We start from the raw sequence: 19,469 nt of genomic DNA on the forward strand, positions 1-19,469 counted from the left end.
AGCACAGTGCTCTCTGCTTGGCAGGGAATCTGCTTCTCCCTCTCCCTCTGCCTCTGCCTGTCACTCCCTCTTCCTACGCTCTCCCTCTGTCAAATAAATAAATAGAATCTTAAAAAAAAATGGTATCAACATAGACAATAATCATTTATTTTCAGTTCATGCTCAGGAGACATGGACATTTTAGTGGAAAAAGAGATGTGGATATGCCTGCACTCCTTGACTAGAGTGTCAGACCGGCCGCGACCATTTTAAGCATCGGTGTGCTCAACTGTCACCTGCAGACGTGAAATCCTTATTTAGATTTCTTTTCTCAGCAGCCATTAGAACGTGCGGCTAATGACTCACACACCTGATATTCCTGGGAGTCTCCAAACAGACTGGCCCACAGATTCAAACATAGTTGTGAAATGAATGGTTGAAAAAAATATATTATTAGGAGGGAAGTAAGATAAAAGCTGAGGCACAAGGACAAGAAAGCAATGGTGTAGGTGCCAGGGTTTCTTAAGAGGGCGCAGGGACAGCTCTGGGTGGTCCATGACCCCTGATAGTACTTGGAAAATTCTGTATGTATGCACCTCTGCATTTTCTAAGAAGATTCTTTCTTCAGGTCTTCAAGAGTGTCTGAAACCCTTTTTTTTCTCTCCCAAATTGAAGCGGAGGGTTCTTTAGTGAGTTGGCTAAACGTGACTTTGTATCACATTTTAGGCATTTTATGTATTGTTTGTGTTAAAATTTGCATTCTTTAGCTCATTTAAAAGCTTGGCTGGAGGTGCCTGGCTGGCTCAGTTGGCGGAGCTCAGACTCTTGGCCTTGGGGTCATGAGTTCAAGCCCCATGTTGGGTGTAGAGATGACTTAGATAAAGAAACTTTAAAAAATTAAAAAAGTAAAAGCTTGACTGAAAACTAAGTACAATTCTTTCAAGTGGCTTCTGTTAGAAACACTCATTCTTCCCTGCATTCACTCACTTTTTGTACTTCAGTTTAAGTACATTTTCTCTTTTTATTCAAGTATAGCTGACATACATTATATTAGTTACAGGTTTAGGACACAGTGATTCCACAAGTATACACCCTAATGAAATGTTCACTGCTGTAAGTGTAGTTACTATCTATCACACTATGAAGTTACCACCATACTTGCACAGATTTTCTGTACACGATTCACATTCTCCAGTCACCAAACTCCTCATTTAATAAGCTAATGTGGTTTAGAGGTTGGAATTATATTGTGATTATTTGCAGCTAACAGAACTATTTATCATCTGAAAGATTTTTCTAGCTGCCTCCACTGCTAGGGAAAGGAGAACATCTAACTCAGACTGACCAGCTCTGCCTTAACTCTGGCTCTAAGTGCTCAGAACCACAAACAAGTGACCCAGGACACCCAGCTTCTGCCAAGTCACCTTCAGGTTTGTTTTGTTTTTGCTTTTAACACCTTTCCTAGGAGTTTCGATCCATATTGCTTCCCTGTTTTCTCTAGAATAATCTTGTGGTCTTAAAGCACCTTATTATTGACATATGTTGATTTTATAAGTACATTTCAAAATGAACTAGTGTAGCTGTTTTTATAATAAAAATACTGTATTACAGATGTGAAATCTTTGGTGAAGTTTTGAAAATATTGTAGCTGAAAGATGATTTCCAGAATAAAGGGAGAAATGGAGAGGTATAAGTCAATAGGTATGAAGTTTCAGAAACACAAGGTAAATAAGTCCCAGAGAGCTACTGGATAGCCTACAGAAAGTAGTTAATATACACACACACACACACACACACACACACACACACACCCAAAATAACAGAGGGCAGGAAGAAACTTTTGTAGGTCATGGATAGATTTATGGCATTGATGATGCTGATGGTTTCATGGAGGTATACTTACCTCTAATCTCATCAGGTTGCATACATTAAATATATACAGTTTTATGTCTGTCAATCATACCTCAATAAAGTGCTTTAAAAAAGTATTTTCCATTTACATAGTGCTTCATGGTTTCTAATGTATCTCTCAGGTATTACTTCATTTATTTCTCCAAACAAAGCAAGCAAAGCAGACATTACCATTGCATTTTACAAGTGAGGACTCAGCCTCAGAGGCCAGGAGCCTTAGGTCACCCTACCTAGATAGGGCAGAGGTCAAGGTCAGTACTTTTGAATACAGGGCTGGCCTCACCACCCACCCATCTCTTGGCTTTTTCCTGAAGCTTCAGTTAAAGAGAAACCTCAAATAAATCTCCTATCAATATATACTGAGAAACTGGGTATAGAATAAAATTTTCTAGCCCAGGTTTCTTAGCATTTGGTGGGGGGACATTCACCCCTGGGCACTTTGACTAAGTCCTTCTGCAAATATTATTTATAAATAATGAAATGAAAATACATACAATTACAAAGCAAAAACAATATGTTAAACTATGGTTATCAAGATGTTTTAAGATGTGTGGTTTGAGCATCCTGCTCTCGATTTTGGCTCTGGTTACGATCTCAGGGTGAAATCCAGCTCCGCCCAGAGTCTGCTTAAGATTCCCTCCCTCTCCCTCTGCACCTCCCTCTTCTCTTGCTCCTGTGATCTCCCCCCCCCCCCAAAAAAAAGCCCGACATTGTACTTCTTTCTTAAGAGATTAAATACCAAGATTAAAGAATAAGTGCAATACTGGGGTGCCTGGGTGGCTCAGTGGGGTAAGCCTCTGCCTTCATGATCTCAGGGTTCTGGGATTGAGCCCTGCATCGGACTCTTTGCTCGGCAGAAAGCCTGTTTCCCTCTCTCTCTCTGCCTTCCTCTCTGCCTACTTGTGATCTCTCTTTCTAATTAAAAAAAAAAAAAAGTTAATATCTAGTATAATTATGAAACTGTGAAATTATGATATTTCAAAATATCTGCAAGAATTATACAGAGATATGAAAATATCGAATTTTTACTGTTTGTTGACAAAGTACTAACCACCGTGATTTGTTGCCTCCATTCATAATAAAAAGAAATGCTGAAATTTTACTTAGAGAAAACTGAAAAGCAAGATGTAATTTTTTTGTTCCCCATCCAAGTTCATGGATCCCTGAAGTCTGGACCCAGGGAATAAGAACCTGTTCTGGACTCTCAGGCCATGGGAACACAGTCCCTTCTCCATGCTTCCAATGAGCAGCCTCATTTCCCTTTTCCCCCTTGTAAAAGGGGAGAAGAGCAGCACGTACCTTCCAGGGTCTCACACTGGACCAGGTTGATGTAGTCCTGCTGGGTCAGGAGGCTGGCTTTGCACCCTCGCACCAGGCCTTCCAGGTAGCCATGGTCCACGTTAAAGTAGAACTCGGCGCCCTCAAGCATGGGGAAAGAGATCCCAGTCAATTTGGGCTGAAGCAGCTTTGGCTGCTGGTTTGCTCCTGAAACCCTCTTCTAGTCTGGAAAAAAGTAGGAGTGGCAGTTGTCAGGAAAAAAATCTATCAGCTGAGAGTCAGGGTTTTCGTGACTAGTTTCCTCTGGTTTCTGCCACTTTCAACAGCATGCTCATCCGTGTTTTCACAGCAACAGTGAGTCAGCGAGATAAGTCTAATAAACCCAAAGCAAACCGCCACAGGGAGAAGTGGAGTAGGAGAGAGGGAGGGTCCGGTCTCTGCTCTTTTCCTTGCAGGGGAGCTGGTCCCCTCCCAGCGGTGCCCTTGCAAGTCCTGAAACACCTGAAGCTTCCATGAACATACCTCCCCCCATGTGAGCTTTGGAGCTTTTCCATTGTGAATTGCATTTGTCCTGAATTTCTTGAGGACAAAGGGAGGGCTTTTTTTCTCTTTTTAAAAATTATGTTTTGTAAATAGATCTGTTGGGAGCAGGCAGTTGGAAGAATCCTGAGAAGCTAATTCAGCAATGCAGTTGTTGATAAAATAAATGTTTAGTAATGTCTTAACACTGCTAAAGTTGATAGCTCTTAACCCCCCCTCATCCACCCTCCCCCGCTCCCGCCCCCGCTCCCTAGCCCCTGCCCCCAGCCCCAAGTCTGGGAGCTGAGCCCAGAAAGATATCCTGGAGGCAAATACACAGAGCTGTGATTCTATAAGTCTCTACCTTTGCAAAATTGGACCATTCATAAGGCACTCTTTATTTTCTTTTCCCATTTAAATGTCACAATCACTAGAACAAGTATCTGGGCAGATAATATTATTACCCAAATCACAGATAAGAAACAAGATCTTAGAATCTGTGAGACAGCTCAAAATGCACAGGTGGTAATACAATACGTACTTAATTAAGCCAGGACAATTACTGAGTTTCATGCTCCAAAAAGAGTGCTTGTTCTCTCCTATACTTAGCTCAAAAATTGTGTCAAATATCCTGAATGCTATTTTACATATACAGTGTTTCACTTTCATATATATTGTGTCAAATTCTTAACTGAATTAAAAGTGTTAGAGGGGCACCTTGGTGGCTTAGTGGGTTAAGCCTCTGCCTTAGGCTCAGGTCATGATCCCAGGGTCCTGGGATCAAGCCCCGCATCGGGCTCTCTGCTCAGCAGGGAACCTGCCTCCTCCTCTCTCTCTGCCTGCCGCTCTACCTACTTGTGATCTCTCTCTGTCAAATAAATGAATAAAATCTTTATAAAAAAAAAAAAAAGGGCGCCTGGGTGGCTCAGTGGGTTAAGCCACTGCCTTCGGCTCAGGTCATGATCTCAGGATCCTGGGATCGAGTCCCGCATCGGGCTCTCTGCTCGGCAGGGAGCCTGCTTCCCTCTCTCTCTCTCTCTGCCTGCCTCTCCATCTACTTGTGATTTCTCTCTGTCAAATAAATAAATAAAATCTTTAAAAGTGTTAGAAATTCTCTAGTCTCTGTCTCAATATTTTCCAACTGGGAGAGAAGCTAGATAAGATGGAATCATAAGAAATTCTGTTGTAGTTTTTGAAAAATCACAGATAGCCAGACTTGGTTTAGCACAGTGTCCAGCACTTTGAAAGCTTAATTTAATAAACCATAAAGGCTCTTTTGATTACCATCATCATTATCCAACCCTCCCTCCAATAATTCCACCATCTCAAACTCCCGGAGTATGTTTTAGGTTGAATTGTATGAACTTAACCTTTGTAGATCAAAAAAATGGTTGCCTATCAGTAATTTTATACAGTTCAATTTAATATAAACTTATAATTAAATAAATTATAAAACAAATTCATCATTCCCTAATCATTTCAGCATATTACTATAATTTATGCACTTGAGGTTATGTCTGTTGTAGATATATGATAGATTTCTGTGTAATGGCTTGTTACCAAGCATTTTTTTTCAAGTAAAGGTTTAATGATAACATTATTGTAGTTTGAAGTTTACCATGGTGGGAGTGTTTAGAACAGGGAAGTAGCCAAATGGTATAAATCAGGGCTTGATTTATTGCTGGTTGTTTGTCTAGACTTGAGAAAATGTTAACAATGCAAATTAAACTCAAAAGTATGTGCTATCTTTCTAGCTATTAGATTGTGAATCACAAATTTGGGGGAAATAGTCTTTCAGTATTCAAAAACCATTACATGATTTAGCAAAGACAGGATTCCCGTAATAAGGACTAAGTGAAGTCCTGATATATGTCTTTATTGTTTCACTTTCATTCTACTCTTTAGGGTAAACAAACCCATCAACCACCATTCATCTTGTAACTGAATTTATCTGTTGGTTGAAACCGAAGTTTGACTACGGATACTGGAGTTGAACAAAGATCAATGAAAGCATTCTGTGAAAATTGATCGACCGTATGGAATTTACAATACAGAGTATTATTTTATTGTTATTTGTAAATTGGCACACATTCTTTATAATAGTAAAAATTATCCTAAACATATAGACACATATTTTGGGAGGAGAGCCAAACACTTATGGTACAACACGCAACCCTCATGATAGTTTTGCCCAGAGCTAGCCTCGCTTGTCAACATGCTCAAAAGAGAATTTTGTGTATGTGTGTGTGCAAAAAGACTTTTTAAAGATTTTATTTATTTATTTATTTGTCAGAGAGCGAGAGAGCGAGGGTACAAGCAGCTGGCAGAGGTGGAGAGAGAAGCAGTCTCCCCACCTGCCCAATGGAGCCCAATGTGGGACTTGATCCCAGGACCCTGGAATCATGACCTGAGCCAACCGACTGAGCCACCCAGGTGTCCCCAAAAAGACTTTTTAATTTGCCATCTTTTACATTTATATGGAGAGCTAAGTTCCAGTGTTTCTTTAAAATGATAGATAGAGGAACTCCTTGCCAGCTCAGTCCACAGAGCATGTGATCTTGATCTCAGGGTCACGAATTTCAGGCCCAGTTGGGTGTAGAGGTTACTTAAAAGACTACAGAATAAAAAAACAATGATAGACACCAACTTCCCCTGTGATTACAAAATTCATGAATGAGGCAGGCCAATTTCTTCTCTTCACATAATCCTTCAAACTTTGCACAAACAAAAATGTCTCATTCCTGGGGCGCCTGGGTGGCTCCGTCACAAAGCGTCTGCCTTCAGCTCAGGTCATGATCCCAGGGTCCTGGAATCGAGCCCCACATCGGGCTCCCTGCTCAGTGGAAAGCCTGCTTCTCCCTCTCCCCCTGCCCCTGCTTGTGTTCCCTCTCTCGCTATGTCGCTCTCGGTCAAATAAATAAATAAATACTCAATCAATCTTTAAACAAAAGTCTCATTCCTGTTAAAGTTACTCATCAGAGATGAGATCCAACTCATGAGAGATGAGGGGAAACCCAGTGCAGGGACACGCATCTGGAGCTTCTTTATAAATGCGTCCCCACGGTGCAAACAAAAGAAAAATGTTCATTTTGGCGTTTAAACGACCAACAGAGTTTAGGAGAGCAGCTTGGACTACGGCAGAGCATGGGTGTAAGTCACTTCCTCTCTAAGCACCAGTGTTTCCATGTGTAAAATGAGGACAGTAATACTTACCTCACAGTTGACTGTAAAGATGAAGTGAGATAAAATCCTTAGAATGTTTAACACATGCAGGTGTGTGTACTAAGTACGTAATAAGAGAAACCATTGCGATGGCTTTGCCTCTTCCTCTCATTTCTACCAACTGCTGCAATCCTAATCCTTTACCACCGGACCCTTCAGGCCAGGAACAGTGTTTCACTCATCTTTCTGGCTCTCAGCGGCTCAGTAGCACACCTTGAGAGGACCTGTTTGCTGGAGCAACCAGAACTGGACTTCTAAAATGACCTAACTTGCTCTTACAGTCGTTAGCCCTAAGTTTCTCTAGGAAACCCCGTATTTGGTCAATGTATTTGAGGAATGAGGTTATTTGGGGGTTTTGCAGCAGATACATACGTGTGTATGCTTATCTATAAGATATATAGGATTTATGGTGACTCTGTTTCAATTTTGATAGCTTTCGTGTCATTAGCTTCACAGCATTAGAGGATCAACTTATTTTTCCAAGTAATAGAGATACTCCTTGGAGAGGTACAGTGTCTGTTATCCTGAAAACAAAGGGTTTCTTAGGACAGTGAGTAAGCAAAGACGATCCAAGCTGCTTCCTACGAAATCTTCTGGATGTTTTTGTTTCTCTTTTATTTTATTTTCAAAGATTTTATTTATTTATTTGACAGAGAGAGACACAGCAAGAGAGGGAACACAAGTAGTGGGAGTAGGAGAAGGAGAAGCAAGCTCTCCACTGAGCAAGGAGCCCGAGGCGGGGATCTATCTCAGGACCCTGGGATCATGACCCGAGCCAAAGGCAGATGCTTAACCGACTGAGCCACCCAGGCGTCACTGGACATTCTGATGTGGCAGACTAAGGCAGGCCAAGGTCTTGCTAAGCTCTGAAGTAGTTCTCAAGGTGGACAGTGTCTTGAGTGTTGGGGAGGATGCACTACGGGGTGGAACAAGGATGCCATCCTCAGTGATAAAGTCAAGGGCCAAGTCAAAGCCTTTTCCTAAAGCTGTATGTACTGGTTGGTTGGTTTAGATTTTAAAACATTGCATGTTCCATAATACAGTCTCTCATTGACATATAAGCATCACCCTCTGTGCTTATAATCCACTCATAGCCCATTTTGATTTAGCTATACTGGGTCTCAGAAGCTTTTTCTGCATAGGGCAAGACAGCAAATATCTTAGGCACTGTGGGCCATATTGTTCCTATTGCAACTACGGAACTCTGCCATTGTTGCAGGAAAGTGCCCACAGACCACACATAAACAAATGAGCATGACTGTGTTCTAATAAACTTCATTTGCAAAAACAGGCGGTGGGCTGGATTTGGCCTCTGGGCCATAGTTTGCCACCGCCTGAGCTATAACCTTGACCACTTACTCCTCCCCCTGAATCATTTTCAAGTAAACCCAATATAGCATATTACTTTGTGCACAAATTTCAGGATCTCTAACAGATAAGGGCCCTTTTATGATATCACTATATTATAGTGATATCATAATACTAAATACTAAAGTTATTTATTATTAAATAATAAATACTAAAAACTAAATACTAAAGTTATTTATTAATCTTAAATATCCACTGTTCAAATTATCTCAGCTTTTTTTTTTTTTTTTTTTTTTTTTTTACATTTGGTTAGTTTGAATGAGGAGACATTACAATTGGTTTACATGTCTCTTAACTTCTAGGTATGCTTTCTCTGCCGCTCATGCTGTTTTTTTGTTTAAGAAGCTGGGTCACGTGTTCTGTAAAAGTTTCCACAGTTTGGTGATTGCACCTGAGGTATCATTTAACTTGTTGCTCTGTCTCCTGTAATTCATATGCATTGGTAGTTAGATCCAGAAGCCAGATCACTTTTAAAATTTAGATTGTTTTGTAACAACATATCACAGCAGTGTTGAATATTTCCATGAGGATACGTGTAACATCTGCCTCTCCCTTCTCTTTTTTAAAGATTTTATTTTTTTATTTTTAAGTAATCTCAGGAGTTGGATGCTTAGCAGACTGAGGCACCCTGGAACCCCTAACTTATAGTTCTTATATAGAAAGGCAAGCTAAATGCTTAATTAACTACTACTTACCACTTTCCCATATAATGCGTTTGTTCTCATGCATCCTTCAAAAATGACCAATAAGAGCTTTATTTTTTATAAACAATTGTGTTTTAAATTTATGTATTTAAACATAGTCAGCATGTTCTTTTGCTATAACTCTGGTAGTCTTTGACAGCTTCCTTGCTTTCTGTAACGACAGGATGTTCCATGCTCATTCTGCAGTTTTTGCCCAGGCCTGGAATCAGCCATTTTCCAGAAAGCTCTGGTTTCACACTGCGTGCAGAAAAAGGCACTTGCAGCATAGTGGGCAGTACAGGTGGTGATGGCCCCACACTGTTCACCAGAAGCTTAGGTCAGTAACCAGGGGCTGTGGATTGCTGAGCGGATGCTCTCTCTAGATGCCCCGTGTTTTTGTAGATGCATTTGCTATTACCTTTCTGTAACATTCCCCTGCACTTGAGCCGTTCTAATCAGAACTTGCCAAAACAAAGCAAACCTCCCATGTCAGCCCAAGAAAAACATTATCCTGGCGAAAATGAGTTTTAAGGCCACAAGAACTGAACTCTTCTGTATGTTCTTCAAGAATCTCAACTTGATTAACGTGGATGATGGTGAGAAAAAACAGAAAGCATGTGACTGAATTCTGAATTCGGCTCAGGAACGCTGTAAGCAAACCGAGATTACTCCCTTGTCGTTGATTCCGAACAGAACAGCTCTCGTGTTACCCCGCCAGAAGACGGTTCTGGGCTCACTTGCCTCTTACAAACAGGAGAATTTGCAAACTGTCATCAGAATCATTGACTTTTCCAGGCTACTTTACTCTTGGGATCAGAAGTGGAACTATCTGTGCTTTGCTGATTTTGGAAATTCAAAGTTTTAAGGGTATTTTAATACATTGTTCTTCCTGAAGAGAAAATGACAAGTATTTCAGGTGTTGGCTGGCTCTGAAACCTGTTATGTGAGTGATCTGCAAAGTGCTGTCTGCCCTAATGATTCACTTTCTCTACTTTAACAAAAGAGTATTTTTGCTTTCATATACTAATTAAATCTGGATCTAAGACAGTACATGCCTTCCTTCATAATATCTCATTGTTCTTCAGTGGCCCTATTTCATTTCTTATTACAAAACCCAGTCTATGGCAAAAATTTTTAATCCGATTAGAAAAGAACAAAAATCAATCATCACTCATAATATCCAGATACAATATTTACGTAAGTATGACTATGCAAAGTTAAAAAGTTCAAAATCTTGGAATGAATATTTGTTTCCAGAGCTTAAGGACATTAACTAGTACTTTAATCCAAATTCCATATTCTGAATAATTACCTGAGAAAAATCATTTCCTCTTACATTTTATGCTTTGTTCTTTTTGTTTTCTTTGCTGCTCACCAAAGCAACGCATCGTTTTTGCAAAACTTCAGCCATTACAGAAATACATGAGATGAAATTTCTTCTAATACCACTCTGAAGAGATAACCACTGATAACAGTTTGGATGGACACTGGAAAAGGTTATTTAAGCTCCAACATATTTACCGCTATGGTGCCAGACTTGATTTTTCAAAGAGAGGGTCATTTTGGTTTTGAACCACAAGAGGTCACCATAACATTAAAGTAAGCCTCTCTTTGTTTGATTTACCTTACCTGTAAATCTTTTCTTTGAAAAATGTCACATCGAAGTTTAAACAAGTGACTTCCAGTTGTTTATGTTAAAAGATTTCTTTTAGACATCTCACTAAGCTCAAAGAGTCTTGCCATGACCTGTCTTTTACTCCATTCCCCAAGCCATCATTGGTCTAAAATGCAAACCCTTCTTTTCTTCTTTCTAGACTACAAAGTTTTTTTTTTTTTTTTACCTTTTCATCTGTTATTTCACAAATTGGTTTCATTTAACCTTTATATTCACAGCAACTTATCTTGTTTTCAGCATCCTTGAGAGATGGTCTGGGGGAGGAAGGGGAAGAAAATCTCTGTGGACAAACAGGTTTGAGAAATGCAAGAGATAAGTGTTTCCCATCTTGGACAAAGTGCATATTAGCAGAAAAAGTCTCTGAGAAGTCCTTTGGTGATTAAAGATGGTTAACTTTAAAACAGCATATTTCAAACAGCTGGTTGGACGATGGCTCCCTTTCTTTGGGTAATTCATGGCTTTAACAGCCAGAAGTAGTATTCTTTGGAACGTTAGGGAAATCCTTATTTATAACATTAATTATTTTTTAAACGTTACAAAGTTCATATTGCACTATTATATAAAAAAAAAACTATCTGTAGCTTGAAGAAATTATATAAATTTTTGAATTCACATGTATTTTAATACGTAACAACCTTACAGTGTTTTCTTCTCTCCTACAAGTATTTCCCTTTTTTAAATTTTTTCAATCTTGATGGCAGAAATCCCAGGACCTGTCTTGCTACAGCAGTAAGCTCTTATAGTAATTACATGAACTAATGATGGAAAATTCACCACTAGATATAATAAATGGCATTATTATGCCAAGAACATTATTTCTATAAGAAAGTATGAACTGAGAAAAATAGATTATTATAGGTAGAAAGGTCATTCTTTTACATTACTAGAAGGCTAGAAAAATGTCACAGAAGAAAGATTTATAATCAGAAAAGATTTTATACTAATAAACCTTACAATCAGAATAAGATGGGATCTTGGATGTAATTTGACAAGCCAACTGCAGAAATAAGGAGGAACTCATGGTTTTTTGAGGCTAATCATTACATTTTCAGATATTTCCAAGTATTAAAAATACATATTTTCTAGTAAAGAAAATAATGCTTTCATAGAACTCCAATACGCTAGTTCTATTTCAGCAAGATTGGGTTTTTTTTTTAAAGATTATTTAGTTCACCATTACAAAATGGCTTTTAAAAAACATTTGATATATGATTATTTTTTTCTGGAAAAGAAACCTTTTGATGTAAGAGTGCTTCAAATGCCACATGAAATAGAGTTATAAAACATATAGGATATGACAGAGAAGTTGGGAACATAAAAAACATCCTTCTCATCTTAAAAAAAGGGAATCACAGATTCAAAAGAGTTGAAGATTTTTTTTTTTTTTTAAACAGACATGAGAAACCAATAATGGCAGAATTGGGGATAGAGCAAAGATGTTCTGAAAACAGGTTTTATGATTCATTCCACTATTTTAAAAGTGAATTGTTCATAATTTTACACAATATGAGTTTATTATTCAATTGTCCTTAGAGCTATATTCTGAAATGGAGTTGTTCTTTGCGGGAGAACATTCGCACCACTAGATGGAAGGTTCCTGAATGCTCGGGACCTCCTATGGATCTAGAGTGGGAACTAGGGTCATTGACAAGAGTAGTGAATTGCAAAGTCACAAAAGATAGGAAGTTGTAAAGATTTAGGTGAAAGGGATTTGCTTGCTGAGAGTGAGGTCATCATTTTCCCCCACTTCACTTCAGACGGAAAGCAATGAGAGCCATTTCCAATGACTCTTGAACGCTGAGATACAATTTGCTTTGGTGATCTCACGTCTGTGTGTTGAGTAGAAAACGAGAAGTTTCGATCAAAATTACAGAGACTGATTACACAGTGCATTTTGGCATCAGAATGTTCCCACTGTAGAAGACCTTTCTCAGTACAGTGTAACGGACAGAAACAATAAAGGAACAAATTGAAAAGACTTCTCCACAAATATTTAAAATACTTTTATAATGGAGCACTTGGCTGGCTCAGTCCCTAGTTCAGGAGACTTTTGGTCTCAGGCTTAGTTAGCACACAGTTAAAAAAAAAAAAAAATCCTGTGTGTTGTAGGTGATGTTGGTAGCACATTCTAGTGTCCTCTACACAGTGGAATGAAATATTCAGTAACAAAGGAATGCTTAATCACATTGTAGAGTGTGTACATGATGGAATGCTGGTCAGCCATTTAAAATTCATCCTTTAGAGGAGTGCCTGGGTGGCTCAGTCAGTTAAGTGTCTGCCTTGGGTTCAGGTCATGATCCTAGCATCCTGGGATAGAGCCCTGCGGTCAGGGAGCCTGCTTCTTCCTCTTCTCCCAGCTCCTGCTCTCAGTTGTTATCTTTGGCTCTCTCTCCAAATAAATAAATACAATCTTTTAAAAAATCATTCAAATCATCCTTTAGATTAAATGTATATATTTTTTTGGCACGGGAAAATAAGGATACTGACAGGCAGAAAAAATGTTACTTTGCATTATATACACCACCATATTTTTAATAAATAATAAGTTACAAACATGGAAATGAATGACATTTATATACATCTATAAGTTAAAGTTGATTCTCTCTCTCTCTCCACTCCTCTCTATCCCCCTGTCCTGTGGTGGCTACCTAACATCCTCATTTCCCTAAAGATAAGGCATTTGGGGCTTATGAACTAGATGGCCAGTTTTGTCATTTATGAGTTATAGGATGATAGTTATGAGTTGAGGATGGCTGTAATTTTTTGGGGGGGGGCGTGAATCTTTGGGTTGCATTTTAATGACCTTTAAATTTAAATGTCTAAAATAGTATTTTCAAACTGTAGTTTATAAACCATTTGCACTGGGTTAAAAATGCAGATTCTTGGGCTCTTTCCCAGGCTCAATGAATCTGAAATTTGGAGAATGGCATTCAGGAATTTGCCTTTTAAATGAGCTCCGTGAGTTGGTTTTTGGTACATTAGAGTTTGAGAATGATTGGTAATGCTTGGGATCAAGGATGAGAAAAATGAGAGCAAAAATATTTGAACTAGTGAATGATTTTCAGCACTGTATTTTATTTATTAGACTTCCTGTCTGAACCATTTTTCTGGCAAATAGTTCTATGCTCAACATTTTAAAAGGCACAAACATATAGGGACAAACCAATCATGTAATTTTAATAACCTGAGATCTTCCCACCAGGCAGCCCAGCAATTTACTACTTCATTAAAGCACCAGCATGATTTGGAAATTGAAGTGAATAAACCAAGAAAGAACGTCTTGAAAAACAACACAAAACAGCATTTCAGAAATAAAGCCTTACATACTGGAGGAATAAAATCTGGACTTAAACATTCTCTCTTATAGCTGAAGCCAAACAGCACCTGACACATTTGGACACCGGAAGGGTTGATAATAGAGTGAAGAAAATTAGTCTTGAAAGCTTTCACAGCTGGCTTCAGCTTGACCATGGGCTCCTCTTGGGTAGAAGAGCTTTGTCCTACATTCTGAGAGTAATGTTTGGAAGGAAACTGTGACCTCCAATTTCAATCCACAGCAGGTTTCTCCAAAATGCCGGCGTGAAAACATTGGTCACAGACTAACAGTTGGAGAGAAAAGTATTGCCAAGAATGCAGTGGACTGTGTTGTAGGAAGAGAAAGCTATTTCCCTGGAGAGAAAGGTTTGTGTGAGAATTGTTATCTCATACCTGTGGAAAGGCCCCGAGACCACAAGTCAATCAAGACCCAAGGAAATCTTTAAAAAAAAAAAAAAAAAAAAAAAGAACCAAGGTTCTTTTCCTTGTTAACTTCTTTTAAAGAGTTCGGTTTGGTTTAAATATTACAGCAAGGAAATCCAAGGCATGTTTCAGTAAATAGGAAGCAAAATGTTGGTTTAAGTTAGAAATCAGTCTCTAAACGACTGGTGTTTGAGATATTTATGAAAACTTTGCAAAAATTCTTTGAATACAAGTTTTGATTTTTGTTAAAATGCTCATCTGAAAACTGTTTGTCTAGATAATTCAAATACTGCTTTTTTCCCCTTAGTAATTGTATGGATAGTTGGTATCTGAAGCAGCCATGAGAACTGCACCTTGAGAACCTCTTACTTCCGGGAACTTGACTGAGGTCCAGCCTCTGTACTTTGAAATCCACTGTGTTTGCCCAGAGGCCACCTGCTCCCCCAACATCGCTGTGGTGGATAATCCTAAAACCTGTTCCTGAGAGATACGGGACTCTTTTCTCAGATGATTTGGCTCAAGGACTTCCTGATGACACTCTGCATGGCGCTTTAGAACTCAGCCTTTTTTAATGACTCTTTTAGTCTTTTTTTGGCTCCTTCCCTGTTTCCTTTTGCACACGCATTTCACCACATAACATTCTTGCACATTTAATCCTATTTCGGCACCTGCTTCTTGAAGGGACTGGAATAACACAATATCTCTTTGGTTTCTTCCCTCAGCATTGCATTCTTTTTTTTTTTTTTTCCCTTTTCTTTTAAGTTTTATTTATGTGACAGAGATCGAGAACACAAGCAGGGGAAGCAGCAGACAGGGAGGGAGAAACAGATTCCCCGCTGAGCAGGAAGCCAGATTTGGGGCTCCATCCCAGGACCCTGAGATCACGACCTGAGCTGAAGGCAGAGCCACTCAGGTGCCCCCTCAGAACTGCATTCTGATGGGAGGTTAAAATGGTTGAATTGGAAGCGTAGGAGTAGACATGCATTCTTTGTTTTCATAATGGAAGAATATGGAGCTAGAATCTAGCCTGCAGGGATGGAAAATTACCAAATGTCCTACTCTGCTGAGATGCCACTGGTAGTCATTTATCCCCTTTGTATTTCTATTCTCCTCTTAAATATCTTGGATCCTTTTGAAATTTTTATTTCTCTATCTCCTAGCAACTGCATATTTTCCTTGCGAGGGGTTTTATCTGAAATCCCATGGATTTGTAGTTATCACAACTTAATTTTTTTTTTTTTTAATTTCAGTAGTTAGACTCAGACCTTTGAAAAGTTTATAAAATGAAGTCCCTAGAGAAACGCAATGGAAGTGAATAGAAAGGGGGTCCTGGGTGCCTTAGTTGGTTAAGTGTCTGCCTTCAGCTCAGGTCATGACCTTGGAGTCCAGGGATCAAGCTCTATGTCAGGTTTCCCCGCTCAGTGGAGTGTCTGCTTCTCTCTCCTGTGCTTCCTCTGCCCCTCCCCCAGCGCGTGCTTGCTCTCTCTCCTTCTCTCTCTCCTTCTCAAATAAATAAATAAATAATCTTTTTTTAAAAAGAAGTGAATATAAAGGACTTACTATGGCAAAATAAGTGTTTGATTACAAAATTATGGATATAAATGTATTTCAAAATGTATTAAACATACAGATATGCATACATTCATTTTGATTCAGTCTGATAGTAGTTTTAATGTCTGTTGGTTACAAACTGAATTAACATGAATTTACAGAGATCTTCCTTTTATTTGAACAGCAGGATGGACACACTGATCCGGATCCTCAAGAGCCTTACTCTCTAGTAGTGATTAGATTTGACCACATGAAAGATCATAGAAACCCACGCTTTGAAGAGGTTTGAATGTTCATCACGTCCAATCATGTCGAATATTCTCTTCCCCAACAAGGCCAAGTGCTTGCAAGACTACTTCATTCCAGTGAGAGAAAGAGCCTACAATTTCATCTCTAGCTATCTTTGACTTTCAATATCCCTCTTCATGATGAAGTTCCGTCTCTGGTCTGAGTGCTACCTCTGCGAAAGCCAGTTTTCAAGATGGCCCCCTCAAATACTCACCTCTTGGTAGTCACAGCCTTGCACACTTCCTGCCCACATGGGAACAGAGATGCTGTGTGACCAAGAACACATGGCAAATGTGATGGGATGTCACTTCTGAGATGGAGTTATACAAGACTGAAGCTTCTGTTTTCAGTACTTTCTTCCTCCTTCACCCGTGCATGTTCGCTTGTTCTCCTTCCCTGTCGTAGGGGAAGCTGGCTGCTGTGTGGAGAGGACATTCAGGCAATCTGTGGAGAAGCGCATGTGATGAGGCTGTTTGTCCAATAACCAGCAGGGAACCGGGACCTGCTAATAGTTACAGACATAAAATTGGAAGGGCATTCAGGCTCAGTTTAGCCATGAGATGCCTGTAGCCTCATTAGACAGCTTGATGGTAACTTCCTGAGACCCTGAGCCAGACGCACCCAGCTAGGGAGCACGCCTCCTAGATGCCTCATCTTCAGAACTGGGGAAAAATAAATGCTTGTTGTCTGAAAGCTGCTAAATTTGGGGGAAGTTTGTTACATAATAATAGATTAATAATATCCTTTGAAGTCATTTACTTATATTTGTTTTTAATGTAACATATAGTAATTATATATAATACATAACAAAAATGATATTTATTGAACATCTATGCTCTTCCAGGCACCGCTCTAAGGGCTTTACATGAGTTAAGTTATTCACAACAATCCTATGACATTTATATTTTTATTATTTCAGGTTACTAGATGAGAAAAATTGCGGGGGGTGCCCAGAAGGTTAAGTAACCTTCCTAAGGTCATAGAGCTGGTAGAGAGTGTCACTGGGACTTAAACATTTGAGTTCTATTTTCTGAGCAAAGCTCTCAGGAGCTCACATCAAGCTATAGGCTGGGGCTTTAGCCATCTCAAGGCTCAGTGGGGTTTGGGGAATCTGTTCCCAAGCTCACTCACATAGTTGTCAGCAGGCCTAATTCCTTACTGCTTATTAGCCAGAGGCTTCCTTCCTCACCACAGGAATATATCTCATTAGTGAGTTTAAAAATGATATCACACCATATAGGCCTTTTTTTTCCACCCACCAACATACTGTAAATATGTTTTGATGTAACTAAACATGTCTAACCATCATTTTTTAAAGGCTTTGGATTCAAATCGCCACCTTGAAAAGACAGAATAGGCGAATCAGCTAAATACTTTCCCACTTTAACTGATGCATTAAAATAGGGAAACTTCACCATGATGTCTGTCCACTTCTTTGGTTCGCTACTATAAACAAAGTGAAAATTGTATTTTTACTTAACAGCAGAGTTCTTACCTACAGTATAGTACTATATATACTAATAATTTGTCTTCTTTTTTGTAATTGCAAGATAAAGAATGTGTTTTAAACTTGAAATCGTACAAAAGCTAAGTCCTCTTTATTTAGTGTCCAATGCAGAGAGAGGCAAGTTAACATGAATAATTCATTACTGTAGTGAAGGAAAAACATTTTCAGTCATTGAAAATTTCTTCCTGACTTGTCTGGATTATGGTCTTTTTTTTTTTTTTTTAAGCTTCTTCTTTCTTTTTTGGTGAGGTGTTGTGAGAGTGAGAAATAATCTGCCAAGGGAAGCTGGAACTTCCACACAAAGGCATCCTACTTAGAGACACTTGTATTATTTGTTCATGGGAACAAAGCCCAGCGAGCAGCTTTGCGCTCTTGCTTGCTTTGCGCTCTTGCTTGCATGCCGCGGCGTCGCTGGGTATGTGAAATTGGCTTGAAAGGGCCCTGTGCGAGTTGTCATTACAAACACAAATCCTACACCTTGGGAAAAAGGAAGTCAATCAGAGGAGCACCTTCAGACTGATGTTTCAGGCGTGAGATCACTTTAGGGAAAATGGATCCCAGGAGGAGGGCTCTAAAGAGAAGCAAGACTGGAAAAATAACCACAGCCAAATTGCAGCTATTCCAGGAGGATCTAATTTGAAATGAAACAAATTCTTCATGTTATCTGTTTAAAATGTGTTTTGGTTAGTTATATATATATTTTGGTTATATATATATATATATATATATATATATGTTTTATATACATATTTTGGTTATATATATTTTTTGGTTATAAACAAATATTTTGGTTATAGATATATATTGTTTTTAAGATATGGAAGGGCATAGAATTGCGGGGCTTCCAGTGTTTCACTCCTTGTGATAACCCTATTTTCTTTTTGCTCTTCTTTACTACAGTGTACCGAAGATTGAGAATAGACTAGAATACAAAAATGTTTAAAATTTTTTTCATGCTTTCCACCAATCTTGCTCATGTAAGAGTTAAATGAATTCTCTCTAAATGATAATATGAGTCTTTAATGGGTTTTGATTTGACATAATTCCTTACATGCTCTCAGTGGAATACTCTTTAAGAGCTGGATTATAACTGTATAGCTCTCACAGGTCAAATTACATAAATCTATTTATGAAGTATAAGCCAGAGGGCTATTTTAGGAAGTTTCTATGGGTTCAGAATATGTATTTCCAGAATGGTTTTTAGGATTTATCCTCATTTTTTAGGATTTAACTTCTCTCTCATTAAAAAAACAAAACAAAACAAAAACTAGTTACAGGATGGAACCTGGCAGAAGTGATTGGAGCAGTATTTACATATGGTTAGGAACGTTACAGATGATCATTTCTTAAGAATTTGTGACTTTGGGGCAATGAGTGGAAGTTGAGAATGAGGTAAGGTGTTTTCCTCTGGAAGCTGGAAGTTCAATTCATTTAATCCTCTTCAGAAAACACCACTGGAGTCAAGTTTAGCCCAGAAACAGATGCTAGACACCATTTCGATGTATTCAGCTGGTATAAGTGTTATAGGAAGCCACCCGTAGGCACGAAATACTTGATGTAAAAATAAAAATTCATTTAAAACTGGTCTTAAGTCTAAAGCTCATTTTAACAATTTTATTATTTCAACTAAGATAAAATGTGTAATTTAAATAACTACAAATAGTTAATTAATGTATACATAGCACGTATCCCAAGCAGTGTTTGAGAGGTGTCCTAAATAATGTAGCGATTACACATGATAAAGAGAAGT

General features: G+C 38.7%; 1 protein-coding gene across 1 annotated transcript in view; it reads right to left on the reverse strand.

The window, feature by feature from the left end:
- ATP6V0D2 (ATPase H+ transporting V0 subunit d2) overlaps nt 1–3,480 on the reverse strand; it is a 42,277-nt gene extending 38,797 nt beyond the window's left edge. The window contains exon 1 of the mRNA XM_082722614.1: nt 3,190–3,480. Coding sequence (XP_082578740.1) covers nt 3,190–3,319 — 130 coding nt within the window. The 5' untranslated portion in view covers nt 3,320–3,480. The remainder of the gene's footprint in view (nt 1–3,189) is intronic.
- Between the last annotated feature and the right edge of the window lie 15,989 nt (nt 3,481–19,469).

This window comes from Mustela nivalis, assembly GCF_964662115.1.
Source record: "Mustela nivalis genome assembly, chromosome: 2".
Classification (NCBI taxonomy): domain Eukaryota; kingdom Metazoa; phylum Chordata; class Mammalia; order Carnivora; family Mustelidae; genus Mustela; species Mustela nivalis.